Source organism: Oreochromis aureus, linkage group 18 (genome assembly GCF_013358895.1).
Source record: "Oreochromis aureus strain Israel breed Guangdong linkage group 18, ZZ_aureus, whole genome shotgun sequence".
In the NCBI taxonomy this organism is placed as follows: Eukaryota; Metazoa; Chordata; class Actinopteri; order Cichliformes; family Cichlidae; genus Oreochromis; species Oreochromis aureus.
Window position 1 is genome coordinate 21887779 of NC_052959.1, and position 15652 is coordinate 21903430.

At 39.8% G+C, this 15652-nt stretch overlaps 2 protein-coding genes across 7 annotated transcripts in view; one reads left to right on the forward strand and one right to left on the reverse strand.

Annotated features, from left to right (window-relative positions):
* Positions 1-726: 726 nt before the first annotated feature.
* LOC116333554 (plexin domain-containing protein 2-like) lies at positions 727-9109 on the forward strand. The gene is made up of 13 exons (XM_039601866.1): positions 727-817; positions 972-1115; positions 1314-1383; positions 1838-1960; positions 2108-2226; positions 2301-2400; positions 2502-2597; positions 2756-2837; positions 3729-3789; positions 3874-4096; positions 4907-4942; positions 5387-5541; positions 8495-9109. The coding sequence occupies exons 1-13, from the start codon at positions 779-781 to the stop codon at positions 8708-8710; spliced, it is 1464 nt and encodes a 487-aa protein (XP_039457800.1). The 5' UTR covers positions 727-778; the 3' UTR covers positions 8711-9109.
* Positions 9110-9251: 142 nt separating this feature from the next.
* Positions 9252-15652, reverse strand: part of LOC116333553 (rab effector MyRIP-like) — a 72179-nt gene continuing 65778 nt past the window's right edge. For 5 of the 6 annotated variants that reach the window (XM_039601862.1, XM_039601861.1, XM_039601865.1 and 2 more), the window contains 7 exons: positions 13481-15535; positions 12335-12382; positions 11635-11814; positions 11187-11348; positions 10864-10962; positions 10704-10764; positions 9252-9895 (listed from right to left, as the gene is read on the reverse strand). In XM_039601862.1, coding sequence (XP_039457796.1) covers positions 9879-9895; positions 10704-10764; positions 10864-10962; positions 11187-11348; positions 11635-11814; positions 12335-12382; positions 13481-15535 — 2622 coding nt within the window. In that variant the 3' untranslated portion in view covers positions 9252-9878. The remainder of the gene's footprint in view (positions 9896-10703; positions 10765-10863; positions 10963-11186; positions 11349-11634; positions 11815-12334; positions 12383-13480; positions 15536-15652) is intronic. The other variant, XM_039601864.1, reaches the window with a different exon arrangement.

The following is a 15652-nucleotide window of genomic DNA, read 5'->3' on the forward strand; positions in this document are numbered from 1 at the left end:
ATTAATGGAGAGAAGTAAAAGAAAAGCCTCAAGAGATCATATTTGAGAGGTACATTTAATGTTTTCGATTTTATTTAAAACTCTGTCAGTGTGGTATTTTTGTAAGTGCTCAAATTGCAGTAAGTTAGTGATCTGCTGAATATTATATTGTCAGATTTTGCTTCAGGTTTATCTACTACATCTGCTAAATCCACTACATCTGTTCATTGGACTCTTCAGTGAAATGTTGTCTAAAGCCTTCAGTCAATAGATGTTTAATTAGATTTGTTATGATGTTTGATTAGAACCCCTTTGTCTTTTAGAAGTATACATTTATAAAAAAAAATTTATATCAGAACAAAACAGGAAATTGCAAAAACAAAAAACAAAAAAACAAAAAAACAAAACAACAACAACAAAAACAGCAAAAAGACCAAACTAAAAGCACTGGTTTATAATAAATTAATTTATGATAAGATACCTATGAAGCCCTACAAAATGCTTCATACAACAAATGTATAATTGTTTGTATTTGGCTACATTGTTGTTGTCTCATTAAAAATTCTAATCTAATCAACCTATTTTCTTTGCTCTCATCTGTTACTCCTTAGGACTCTACCCTGCCAACATGCAGGAGCCGTCGTCTCCAGAGCAGAGGTTATATATAATCTCTGTGAACCACCAGCCCAGAGAACGGAGGTGGGCATCTAGGCCCAGGTTTGAGGCCCCTGACAGGACTGCAGATAAACGGGGCCACTACAGAAACCAACACCAGTCAGAGGAGTCAGATCCAAATGTAATGATGGAGGATGAGCCCAGTAATTCTACACAGATTGTAGTAAGGTTATTCTACTGCAAAGACATTCAACAGTAGATAGAGTTAATGTAATATAAATAATACTGTATTACTGATTTAGTGTTTAACAAAGAGTACATGCAAAGATGTGATAAGAACATATAATAACATATATAATAAATATCTGCTGTTGTAGGATATGGATCATGTCTACTATACATCTAAAATCTATGCTCCTGGAGATGCAGCTGGTAAAGAGTTGTGGGTCAACATCAGTAAGATGGAGGCGGATCAGCAGAAGGTCCATGGCTTCCTGTCCAGCACTCACCGACAAGCTGAGGTAAGAGATCAGTCTGTGAAGAAATAACTAAAGTAGGAACAAATATGTGGTGAGTGAAGTGGTTTATTTTCCAGGTATGATGTCCAGACTGCCTTGTACACCTTTCATATTAGTTTTAGTTTCATCTTCTTCCTAAATAAAGACAAAAAAAACCCTTTGTTTTACCTAATTTCCTGCTTTATGTTTCTGTGCCTCCAGAGAGTGAATCTTTCCTTTGACTTTCCTTTTTATGGTCATTTACTCAAAGAAATCACAGTTGCAACTGGAGGTGAGTCTTTAACTTCACTCAGTGTTGTTTCTGTGGAGGTTGTGAGCCCAAAGCTGCACGTGTCAGGCAGTTTCAAAGGAAATCCCATCACCTTCTTCAAATCTAACAATAAACACACTTTTGTTAGTTGGAATTCCACCTACTTAATAAGTATATTAGTTTATTAAATGGTAATAAATAATTGTTACTTGCATATTTCTCTCTGACTTACAGGGGGAAATATTAAAAACAAAATATTTTTTTCTATATTTTTCTGTATTGGAAGTTTTATTGGGGCAGTAACAATGCCTGAGCTTTATTGATTCAAAGATCTGACCGTTGCATCGATAGGAACAAAGTACATAAGTTAAATTAATGACTGTGTCTACAAGCAATTTACATGACAGCTGTCAGTGTCAGATTATAATGTATAATAAATTACTGATGCCAACAGCTGCACATCTTTTCCTACCAGGTTTTATTTACACTGGAAACATAATCCATCGGATGCTCACAGCCACTCAGTACGTCGCTCCTCTGATGGCGAATTTTGATCCAAGCCTGTCGAAAAACTCATCTGTGTTTTACTTCGATAACGGTAGGAACTGTTGATTTTATTTATTTACTAGACTAAATATTTTTACTGAATATGCGCCCTAACATGTGCTGCACACATTTGGCAGGGAACATGCAAACATGCATACAAAACGTTACAGTATTGTGTGTGTCCATGTCCATCCATTAGGCACAGCAGTGGTGGTTCAGTGGAACCGCCTCCACCTCCAGGACAACATCAGCGCGGGAGCTTTCACCTTCCAGGCCGCTCTGCACAGTGACGGGCGGATTGTCTTTGCCTACAAACAGGTGGCTTTTCTTCTCTCTTTTGCACCCATCTTATAACACGAAGTAAATTTATTCATGCAGTTTTTACCTCATAGATTCCTATTAGCATCAGCGACATCAGCTCTGAGAATCATCCTGTCAAAGTGGGCTTGTCCGATGCGTTTATGGTGCTTCATGAGCTAGAGCAGATTCCCAGTAAGCTGTAAATTTTTCCTGTTAAAATTTCATCAAAATACTTTCTTTAATTATTAGCAGCTTATATGTGACATCTTTATTTTCTATCCGACATGTGTCAGATGTTCGTCGGAGAACCATCTATGAGTATCACAAAGTCGACATTCCACTGTCCAAAATCTCCCGTTTAACAGCTGTGGAGATGCTTCCTCTCCCTAGTAAGTTATTCCTATTTTTAATACTATTTGAACCAGTCAGCATTCAAAGAATGTATAAGCTTTGTGCTACAGGGTATTCTACTATTATGCTGTTTTATTTGCAGAAGGCGAAGCAGTTTCTTCCTCCTCACTCTCTCTATGTTTGTCTGTCTTCTCAGCGTGTCTGCAGTTCTCCAGCTGTGGCCCATGTGTCACTTCTCAGATTGGCTTTAACTGCAGCTGGTGCAGTAAGCTACAAAGGTAACCTGGAAAAGCAGTCAAAGAGATCTTACCAGTGACTTTACCACTATTTTAGGAATAGAAAATGTTTCATGGTCTAATGTGGATCCATTAAAATTAGAGATCATTTTTAGTTGAAGGCAGTTACAGTACGATTTGTTTCCAGTGTGAAACTGAGGCATTTCTCACTTTGGATAATTATGAAAAGATAATAACTGCATTACCTCTAATTTTAATAATAATGAATTTAAAGTATTTTGTACATGAGGTCTATTCAACCTCACAGTTTATCCACGAGAGTTTTTTGTTGTTGCCCACAGTTTGTTGAGTTCAGCTCTCAGTCAGTTGCGGTTGCGTGTGCAGGAATACACTCACTCACTCACGCTCAGTAAACCTGATTCATAGGCGGTGCTTCCTGAGACTGTCTCATATCCTGTCACTGTGAGTAAACAGAGCAGGGTCGCAGAGTCATTCGTATGTCATTCACATGCAGTACAGTCAACAGGAAGCCTGCGGGATAGTCAGCAACCCCAACTACCCGAATCTGGCCTAGCGACCTTAAGAGATGAATATACAAAGTTCACTGCAGTTAGCAGGAATACGCAGTTGAATCTCCTGTCAAGCACTGAAGAATCTAATAAACTTATCTTTTAAATAAATAATTATAATACATTTAGTGATTTGTGACAATGAAAAGGTTTTTAAGCATCAGTAATGGTGGTTTAAATATTTTGTGATTATTGTCCACATCTCCAATAAATCATTTTAATTTTAATTAAAAACTAAAGCATCAGCTGCCAGCACATGGTGGATAACTTAAATCTGCTTTTGGAAACATTCATCTCCATGAATAAAGCGGGTTGCGCTCTCACAGAGTGAAAATGTAACAGCAGTCATTTCATTCTTTCTCAGATGTTCCAGTGGTTTTGATCGTAAACGGCAGGACTGGGTTGACCTTGGCTGTCCAGAGGAGGTTCTTCTGTTTTTCTACATAAAGAGTGACCACATTAGAGTTTAGCACCATTAGCGTGAGTCTGAACACACTTTTGTTTCCCAGAGGCAGAATCTGCGATGTCCCCGGATGACGGAAGTCACAAACGCCACATCACATCACCTGAGACACCGAACCACTCCAGTTACTGTGTCTGCAGGGCAGCAGAGGACCTCTGGCATCACCTCCACCCCTGAGACTCCCACTGTCACCATCCCCTCAACACACAGCAGCATCAGCAGAGAAACAAAATCACATCCACAGCATCCCACCAACAAATCTGCAGATGGTAAACTCACAAAGCTTTTTTATCTGCTTTGATAGTACTCATAGTTTGTTGTGACTGATTGTCTGATCACACTCCTCATGCACATGTTTTCACTTGACTCTAATCAGAGAAACAATAAGAATACAAAAACCGGTTTTGAAATATAATTGAAATAATTTCTTTGCCTTGATTACACTTTTATTTCGTTTGCCTTATAAACAAATGTCAGTTTTCTACTAACATAGAGGAGCGTGGATGCCTTTAATGGAATCCTTTTGATTGTTAACATTCAAATAAACCATCTTGAATGCTGAATCATCTGAGATCACTCTGTCGCTGTTTGTGCAGACTGCAGCTCTGCAGCGCAGCCATCATTACAACCCCATGAATGAATGTTTGTTGTTGTTGTCGAGCAGTATCCATGCTTGGTGTGTTGTGGAACATCTGACAGGGTGGGGGTCAAGTGGCCAGCTATTTCCCAGCCCCCTGTTAGCTCATAGCTGAGCATATACAGCGCCATGTTAAATACTGCATGATGTCCTCAGTGTGCTGAAGGATGGCGTGATATACGTTCATCACTCTGGCAGAGTGAGAAGGATTCAATATCCGACTCAAGCGAAGATATTTTTGTTGATTATCACTTTTTTCTTTCTTCTGCAGACTACGTTTTAAGTCAAGTCCATTGAAGTGAAAGCTTAGGAAAAGAAAATGAAGTTTACAGATTGCTCAGAAACCGCCACTTGTGAAATTTAACCAAAATATTTTTTAATGTCATGTCACAACATGTTATGTACTGTGTGGATTTAAAAGTCTTTGGTTTTTCTTTTCTAGATGGTGCAGAGACTGCTTTTCACATCAGTGACACACGTAAGTCATTCACAGTCGAATGAAAGTGTCTCGTGCAGCTCTATTGGACCTGAAACGGTCTCTGCTTTCCAGCTCCTTAGTACAAAGTGTGTGACGTTAAATTGCACCCATGTGAGAATAGTGCACGTAATTTCCTTAACAAATTCACATCCAGTGTGTGTGTGTGTGTGTTGAGTCTTGCTTCCTCTGCGCTCTACCCAAGCAGTACCTCCGCCTTAGTCAAACACAGTGTTTCCCCATAGTGAGAATGTGTCTGAGGCAGAAGGCCTCCTATTGTGTTTCATGTGAAAAGGCGCCAATTCACACAATGTCACAACTTAATGAACCTGATATTGTTCAAAGCTGGTAAGATTTTTTATGTCGAGAAAAATGAAAAGTTAACGTGACTGCAGCAGCATTTACATTTAAGTCTATGAGCTGAATCTGACCATCCTCTCTGTACAGCAGGAGAGGAGGCGAGCACCCACACCTACGAGGGATCGCCGATGCGTCTGCTGGTGGGAGTCCTCGTAGTGATGGTCCTGCTGGCAGCAGCCATCCTTACATACATCTACGTGTATAACCACCCCACGTCCAGCGCCAGCCTCTTCTTCATGGAGGTGCGTCAACCTAAAATCAGCCAAGGTTTCCGTAACAGACTTCCCTGAAAAAACGGCACTAGTGGTATGGCTTAATTTATTTGAACCTACACTTGCCAACATTATATTTATGCAAAATCCCGAGTTCCTAGATCCTTTTAATTCCCCCCTCTTTAAAATTAAACTTGAAATACAGTGAATTTTAATAAATTATCAGAAGCAAACCTAACACAGTAAACATTTGGTTAGATTTAATTTGGAGGAAACTACTGACATTTACTATGAAACTAGTTACTCAAACTTCCCTTTAAAACATGAGTTTAAATTAATGTCCAGACATTGCTCGACATTTGCAGACGTTACTCATCAGTTATTTCAGTGTGTTTGGAGAAGTGAATCTGCACCAATGAGTCACCTTGTTTTTACTTCCTATTGAACCTACAAGTACATCACTGAGTATGTTTTACACCACATGTGTCAAAGTCGAGGCCCGCGGGCCACATCCGGCCCGGCGTACATTTATATCCGGCCCGCAAGATCATTTTATATAGATGTACTATTATTGTTATGCATGGCCCAGCGATATGAGGCGCTAATAATATACAAACTACAGATCCCATAATGCAGCGCTGCAGCCTCCTTGCTGACCGCTAGGCTAACTGGGAACATTCCCCCGTCAATCAAGTCAAACCTCTGTTATTGCGAAGCTAGCCGCTCACAATGGTGGAGAGAAAAGTTGAATCTGAAAGCAGAGCCTTTCAGCGCCGGTGGGAGGCTGAATATATGTTTACAGACATTGCTGGTAAACCCGTGTGTCTTATTAGTGGAGCTAATGTGGCTGTAATTAAGAAATTTAATTTAAGACGGCACTACGAGACAACACGTCAGGATAAGCTGAAAAACCTGAATGCAGAGCAGAAACTACAGAAAGTAGAAGAGCTAAAGAAGAATCTGACATTTCAGCAGACTTTTTTCACCAGAGCAAAATCATAAAGTGAAGCTGTTGTGAAAGCAAGTTTAATTGTAGCAGAGGAGCCAAATCAGCCCGGTACCACTCTGAAGAGCTGCATGATGAAGGTGTGCGACGTCTTGTGTCCAGACAAAACGCAGATTTTGGCAAATGTGAGCCTGAGGAGAAATACGATTGCTGATCGGGTTTGTGAGATGGCCACTGATTTAAGAACACAGTTGTGTGAAAGAAGCAAAAACTTTATTGCATACTCTCTTGCTGTGGATGATAGTACAGACATGATGGACATTGCACAGCTGGCCATCTTCATCCCTGGAGAGGAAATAATGAACATTAAATGACTGCACATTTTTTAAAACGTATGTCAAAGTGTAACCGACATGAAACTGCCCTGGGACAAACTTGTTGGACTCACAACAGATGGAGCGCCGGTGTTGTGCGGTGAAAAAAACGGACTAGTCAGCAGGATGCGAGTAAAGATGCAGGAGGAGAACCGGTGAGTTAACAGCATATCACTGCATCATACACCAGGAAAGGCTGTTTGGTAAAGTCCTAAAAATGGAGCATGTAATGATCACCGTAACGCAAACCGTAAATTTTATCTGAGCTAAAAGTTTAAATCACCATCAATTTCAGTCTTATGTGGGAAATAGATTCAGAGTTTGCCGACATTCCTCATCATACAGAGGTCCGTTGGCTGAGTTGGGATAAAAATTCTCAATACAGTTTTTGAGCTCAGCAAGGAAACCTGTCAGTTCATGGACATGTATGATGTGGTGAAGGCATTTCAAGTGAAGCTGTCACTAATGCATCAGTGCAACCTGCCTCGCTTTCCCTGTTGCCAAGTAATGTTGAACCAAGTCAGCGGACTTTGCTGAACTGCACCTGTGCAGATTCAGATGGAGCTGCAGTGTAATGATCCACTCAAGGGAAAGTACGACACTGAATGGCCCGCACAGTTTATTAGTTCCATTCCTGAAGCAATGCCCCAGCTCAGTCTACATGCGGCTCCAACCTTGTGTTTGCTTTCATTTATTTTTTCTGGGGTTTTTGGCAGCATGTTCATATTTCTAACTTGCATAATTTTGACAGGATATATTTTTATGAAGAGCAAAATATTTAAAGTTAAAGTTTATTTTTTTTAAGTTTACTTAATCTGGAATAATGTTCCTGTCTGTTTTTATTCATATTTATGTTTAAAAACATTGTTTTAGTGTGTTCAATAAATGTTTATCTTGTTTGGCCCACGACCTAAAGTGTGCCTTGAGTTTTGGCCCCCTGTGCAATTGAGTTTGACACCCCTGTTTTACACTAATGTACAAAAACATGCAATCATATTCCAAACAGTGTAATTATATAAAATTAAATAATACATATCTTTTGTTTGAATAGATTCTGTCTCAAAACAGTAGTGTTGAAAGGGCTAAGTGGCACTGAGTGATGTTTTTTCGGCTCCAGTGACACAATTAAAATATTAAACTTAAGGCTTGAATACTTTTTTTTCTCGTCTGAAGGAAGAAAATGGATGTTGTAATTTGGTGCTATATAAACAAAATTGAACTGAATTGAATTGAACTGTTTTAGCAACGTGGAAATATTTCCCATTGAGAAAAATACTTGAAGTGAACTTTAACTTTTTATTGTATGGCTCTTATTTTACTTGACATTTGTTGTGAGAGCTCAGCCAGAAATTCTTCCATCAGTTCTTATAATATTCAGTGAAATATGGACTACACAAGGACTTTACATACATTAAATAAATCTAAATACAAGTCAGTCTGATAAAAATGGGCTCTGTGTTAAAACCGAAATGAACACGTCTAACGTGGAGCATTATGTTTGCTTTAGGTGAAATGTGATGAATGTTTATGTGATCTTCATGAGTGTTTGTTGTTGAACTGTAATGACTGCAGGAAATGGGGGATAATAGTATGGGCTCTATTTTTAATAGTTTTTTTCCTTGAACTGTCTGCTAATTGTGTCCCCCCTCCACCAACCCCACAGCGACGCCCAACCCATTGGCCAATCCTAAAGTTCAGGCGAGGCTCGGGTCGTCCTTCCTACGCTGAGGTGGAAGCTCCCGGTCAGGACCGAGACAGCATCGTGGTCATCGATCCCAAAAAGTGTTTTGTGATTTCCGACAGACGAGAGAGCGAACAGAAAGAAGGATTCGTCATTCCTGATCAGAGGGAGCGCTTCCTAAGTTCAGAGAGCTCCTGACCAAAACTACAAATCCCACCATCCTTTGGGAGAGATCTGGTTCTCGATGGACGCCTTCTTCCTTTTTCAGATGTTACAATTTATTTGTATTTAGCTGTTGCACTTCACTTTAAGGACAACAGCTGAGTACTCAGAAACACAAAAACACCAAACCTCTATGAGGAAAGTGTTACGATTATGTTTATGCACCAGTTTTACCTCCTGTTTGTATCGGTTAGGCCAGCCACAGCACTTTTATGAAGCATAAAGGACAAAATAATGAGTTTACTCTGCTCAGGTCATCCGCTCATCTTTACCGCAGCTCCACAGAGAGCGCGAGGTGATGCTGCTGAATGGTTTAAACCGCCTCTCAAAGACGGCCTTTATTTTCCACAGCTGTCCTTCCCACACCTTCACAAAGAGGAATGTCATATTTGAGTGTCATTTCCTCATCTCAAAATTACAGACTAAATTCCTCACCGTTACACCCACATCCACCTGAGGTGGAAAACAGGATGCACAGTGTTTTCAGCCCTGTGTAACATTTAAAGACTGCAGCAACTTTTGCTTATTTCTCTTTATTTTCTATATTTAAAAGGCAGAAAACAATGTTTACTGATTGCTTTGCAGATATGTACACTTCAACATACACACTTAAATAAAATACAGGTATACATTGTAAGTTGTTTAAATTTATATTAACTGTAGACATAAAGCAGTATCACAACATTTCTCTAACATGCTATAACTGCTCCTGTGTAAATGTAATCACTGTATTTTCTATATAATGTACAGTGTAAATTGTAGGTTTTATCCAGTAACAGCAGTGAAATGAAGACTGAAACATTTTCTAAATAAAACATTAAGACTTTTTTACACCTGACGTTTAATCATTTCAGATTGCTGTTTCATTGTTTGGGAAATTAAAAAGTAAAATGATTGATTTTTTAATAGTGATCAGTGCTGATAGAAATCTGCTGGATGCATCCGATAGAATGATGCAAATCAACTATTTCCTGCATTATCTGTACATCTCATATTACACATACAGTACTAAAGTCTTATGGGTATTTTAAAATTAAATTAAGGCAAATGGTGTCTAGATGGATTGTTTAAGACTGGCCTGTAGGCTGCAGTGTGGCAAGGCACAGATGTGTTGGAGGTACTACAGACGTTCTGGTCCGGTGACTTATTTGTCTTTGTACTCTAAAACAGAATGAAAGAAAATGAGGAGAAAGACACGTTAATTTGTAACCCAGGTACTGCTATAAAATAGCAACTGCATACACAAATAGGCCTGTTTTACAAAAATATTTTCAATAGCAAAATACACATTAAAAGACCTTTGGGTGTACCTAACCCGAACCCCTAATCCCTAACCCCCCTCCCCATTTGATTCAGTGTCACTGACACAAACTGAGTAGCAATTCTTGCTTCACCTATGCTTTTCCTGGCATGACACAAAATGAATTGCAAAACTTATATAATGTATAATTAATACATATTATTTAGTGTGCAATGAGTATAAAGTCCATGATGTCCAAAAACAAGTGGAAGTCCTGCTACACCCACTAACACTTTGCAGTATCCAAGCAAGAAACCATCTGCACCAGCTATGCTCCTGGGGGAGGGTCACATATCAAAGTCGTGAAGAAAAAATATGTCCTATACTGGACATAGATTTGAATATTGTCTAAAAGCAGCTGCATGATGCAGTGAAATAAAAAGAATGTAATTTGGAACACAGGGAAGATGAAAAGTTACAAAATAAATAAATATAAATACAGAATCAATGCAGTATTCCTAGAAAATACTCTACGTAAATGCTGTGGTTTTGCATTTAGCTGATATTGGGTCAATATAAATGAAAAAGTCACATATTACATCATAAATCATATTCATATTCATTATGAATAACTAAAACATTTCATATGGTTTATTTTGACATAAACCATATGAAGTGAAATAAACTATTTCAAACTCTCCTGTTTGAAGTAGGACAGTGTTTCTCCACCTTTCAGTGGGGGTGCAGGTAATCGCCTTCTCATCTGTCTCGAAGAGTCCAGGGTGACGGGCTGCAGGGAGATGCGTGTGAGAAATAGTTTTGCGTGCAAAGTTTGACTTCCTGTTCTGATGGACTCACTGCAGTGTGTTAGTGTAAACAGATACTGTACCATAACTGGAATAGTCCTGCTCTTGATCAAGCGCGACTGTGTGTCCACATTGAGACCGGCGTTCTTCAGAGCAGCAATCCTTGCTGAGATGTCACAGATCTACAGCAGAAGCAGAGAAAGGATTAAAATATTTTTTGTTTTTTTTAAACAAACAAATCTGCACTGTTCAATATTTGAATTGTTTTTCATTTTAATCCGTCGGTGTAATTTTTATGTTTTTACAGCCAAATCTTTTTTAAAAGGAAATACCGTCTTCCATCAATCTGTGCATCCAAATCTCTCCTTCTATTTACATTTTACTAGAAATCCAAACCCCAACCTACCTGCAGTTCAGACTGTTGTACCTTGGCAGCTGCTGCTGCCACCTGCTCCTCCAGGAAGGACAGCTCCATGTCAGGCGTGGAGCTGCAGATTCCCCGGGCACACTCCTCCAGGTCACTCAGCTCGGCCTCCAGACTGTACACTGATCCCGCTGCCACGTACACCTGCAGCACATTTTAAAAATCAAGTTTAAGTGCAGTTACCTCATTTGAGCATGTTTTTGAAATCTGCGGATGTTTGAAGCAGAGTAAATGTAAGGGAAAAAGGAAGCAGCCAAAGTAACTTATTATTCAATTGGTTTTGTTTCTTTTTAATGTTTGTTGAAATATTTATGGTAATATTTAATTATACTTAGCGGACCCTTTCAAAGCCTAAATTAAAAAGCTGCATCAGTAACACAAGAGCTAACCGTGCCGCATGTGATGTAGAATATCTTTAAACTGAACTCACGTTTTCCTCCAGTCTGGAAAACTGCTGGTCCAGTTTTTTGGGGTCAGTGTTGGGGGGCAGGGAGGTGGATGGGGGTCGGGTGTTTTCTCCTCCCTCCACACCCTGCAGCAGGTCTTCAGTGGCGTTCAGCACCTTCAGCATCTCAGTAGTGATGCTGCGCAGGGACACGGCTGAGTATCTCTACAACACACAAACAGAGACGGGTGTTACTCTAAATACTGACATCTCCTGGCAGTGTGAAAATAAACATACCTTTATTTTCATTTAAATTTGAAAACTAAGTAGGAGTGCAGTAGAACAACTGTTCATACCCAGCTGACCAAAATATAGCAGTTTGAATTTCCTCCACATCCTGATTTTTTTTATGTCATACTGGGATATTAACATTCTTAAGTTAGCCTGTACTCAGATTAATGAAACGCAGTGCCACTCCACTTACTGCTCTAAATAAAGTTCAAAATAAAAACATCCAGATGCATGAATGAATTAAAATGAATATCAGGAGGAGGGACTTCAGTCACAGTGGACAGTAATCAGCTATAAAAGCTAATAAATCATTAATATTATGGATTTTCTTTCTTGGGGGGTAACGTTGATGACATGTTGAAAAATAAGTTATGCACGACAAACATGGAAAAATATTAAAAAACAAAAACTAATCTAAGTACCCGTCTTCAACCAAAACAAAGTTCATTCTCACCTGCTCCAACAGAGTCGACATAAACTCGATTGTTTTGTAGTCTCTACCCTACAGTTCACACAGCGCAGGAGGAAACGAAGCACACAGAGGAGAAAGAAGCATCAGATAGAAGTTAGTTGCATTCAAAAGGATTTTTAGGGAGTTTGCACTGGACTTTAAAGTGAGCCTATGTGACGTCTGCAGAGCACTGCCATGTTTATATAAATGGAGATTTCAAGAAGTTATTCAAATTCTTTAAATGTATTTAAACAGAATTGGCTGATAAAACATTTCTGGCACTTGTGTGAGGCACCTTTCACTTTTTTCCACTTGTTGGAGGTCATTATGTCGTCCTGGCTGACAGGTGAGAGGCCTCACAGATGTGCACAGAATCAAGAAAGTTGTTTTTGTCCTGCCAATTAACCTATTTATGAATATACTGCAAGTAAAGGAGACACAGCAGAACCTAAACTCGTAGAGAGTTCTACTGGGGCTCTTACAGCTCTATGATAAACTCTGCATTTCGCATTATCAGTATTATTTTATTATGTTATTATCATCTAGTCCAGCAGCATGAAGCACTATAAGCTGTAATAACACAAATCAAGACTTCTTCTGGCAATGTAATCAAACTCTCAAAACAAGCAAAGTTTGTAAATGAAATTTTAGCACAGGCCTGCTGGACTGAATACAAACACTTGAGCTCAAATGTACAGAAAACTTTCAGGAAGTGAGAGGAAAACAGCGATGAAGCAGGAAGTTATGTAAAGCAGGTTTACACAAACGTTTGTTTTCTTTACGACAGGCAGAAAATGCAATAAAGGTTTGGCCAGCCAGGAATTAATCAGGGACCCTGTGGCAAATGAAACACACCATGCAGACTTGTTAGCACGATTATACATTCTTTGGAGGGTCTTTAATAAATCTGGTTATTGGGACAGACTATGTCTGACGCAGGATTATGAGTAATCCTGTCGCACTGATAGAAATAATGAATCCTGTGTTTTATTTCGTATGAACTGACCTTTTCATTTGTAACGGGTGAAATATGCATGTGTGTGTTTGTTTTTTGTAAGGTGCATAGGCTCACTTTACCCAGCAGACTGTTAGTAGGAAATAAGTGTCAGAACAAAGCTTCTGAAACGGTCTCACAGCTTGAGTGCTTACACTCTGAATCTCCTCTGCTGACAGTAAACCCTCAGGCAGAGACGAAGAACTGCTTTCTTCCATGATGTCTGCACTTTTGTCTTTGACTTCCTTCATGTCTGTCTTCTCCATGTCTGCAGTATCTCCCCATGTCTCCAATGCTTGCCGCTCTGCTGCCAGACTTCCTCTTCCATCCTCTTTTTCCTCCTTGTCCTCTTCAGTTCTTTCACACATCAGGTTAGCTTCACTTGTCTCAAATATCTCGGTAAATGTCAAAGCTGCAGGTTTTTCTTTAACCAAACTTTTTTCACTTTCTTTTTGCTCATTTACATCTCTGCCTGCCTTGTCTGTGCTCTCCCGTTTTGCAGAAATATCTCTTTCAGTTTCCTCACTTCTATTTTCTTCATGATGTTTTCTCACCTCTGACTCAGACCTCTGGTGGCCTCTTTGACTTTGAAACTCCTTTGAAAGATGTCCCGTCTCCTCTGAAGCATCTGTGCTTTGTCCAACCTTTTCTCCTTTCTCTCCTCCTCGATCACTGCTTTCAAATGTCTCTTCATCCTTTAGCTCTTTGTTTCTTCCTCCAGCATTATCCGTTATTGGTTCTGCGTCCATGTCGCCCAAAGTCATCAACAACATGCTGCTGATTATTCTGTGAAATTCTTCATCGCTGTCCTCTAAAGATTGCCTCTTCCTCTCGCTCTCTTTGCTTTCTTTCTGAAACTTGTCTTCTCTGTCTTGGTCGGGCCACTTTGCCTCGAGCCAATTCTTTTGCTGTAAGTCGCTTCCTTGTGCTTCCACCCCTGTTTTTAACTTAATCTCTTGTCTTTTCTCAGAGTCGTTTTCACTCTCATTTCCTTTCAAAACTTCTACTTTTTCAGCGCCTAAGTGCCCCTTGGCTATTGTTTCGTCCACTGTTACCCTCTCCACTGTGCAATCTTTATTTTCCGCCCTCTCATTTTCATCATGCTGGACAGCCTCGACTTGTATCTGATTAAGAAAAGCATCCTCATGTATTACTTTTCCATCCCTGCCCTCTCTCTTTGTTTTCTCAGTATCAGCCATTAACTCAAACATTTTCACGTCCAGGTCTCCAATGGACTCTGTCCTCTCCCTATCTGCTCTCTCCCAAAGCTCTTCCATCTCAATGCTGTTCTCAGTTTCTCCTTGTTTCATCTCCTCCTCCATTTCTCCCTCATTCAATCCAATTCTATCCAGCTCATCCTCAGTGGAAGAAAACTGAGAAGCCCTCACTAAACTGACCAAATCGCGTAGCTGTGCTGCTTCCTCTGCTGGCAGTTTCCACAGACACTCTTCGTCCATCGTCTCCTCTCCTTCTCTGCTCACTCTGTCCAACTCGTCCTCTGTAGATGAAAACTCGGAGGCACTGACTTGATTAACTAATCTGCACACTTTCATCGCCAGCTCCTCCTCCTCCTCGTCCTCTCCCTTTTCTTCTATGCCAATTTTGTCCAGTTCGTCCTCTGTGGATGAGAACTGTGAAGCTCTGACTTGTTTTTCCAACTGACATATTTTGTAAGTCAGGCCTTTTGGCTTTTTCTCGTCTTGCTCTTTATCTTCCTCCTCCATATCTTCATCTTTCTCTCTTTCCCACTCTCCTTCACTTTGCCCCACTCTGTCAAGGTTATCTTCAGTAGACGAAAAGTATGAGAGTCTGGACTGTGCAACAAGTCTGTAAAATCTATATTTCATCTCTTCATCCAGTTCTTTCTCTTCCTCATCATCCATTCTCCTTTCATCCAAATCAATCTCCATTTTCCACAGCCTCTCATCTTCCTCCTCTAAATCCTTACTTTCTTGAGTCCTTTTCTTCATCTGTCCATCATCTCCATCTCCATCTTCATCAAGCTTTTCATTTCTTGTGGTCGAGTCAGAAACTCGTGCCGCTTGCTGTTGCAGATTTAACTGAAGCTCCTCGTCCACTGGATTGGATTTATTTACAGTGATGTTACCCTCAGAGTCAAACGGTTCAGGGGTCGTGGCTTCAGACGTCAGAGTGTCAGAGGTCACATCATCAGAAGGATGTGGTGGGACGTTGTCATTTTGATTTAACTCCTGCAAAAAGAAAAAGCGTTTGACTTAGAAAATAGGATTATATTTATCAGTGCTGTTGTGTGTGAAGTGGGTTTGTTGTCTTGAAAAACAGAGACTTGACTGATTGATTTATCAGTT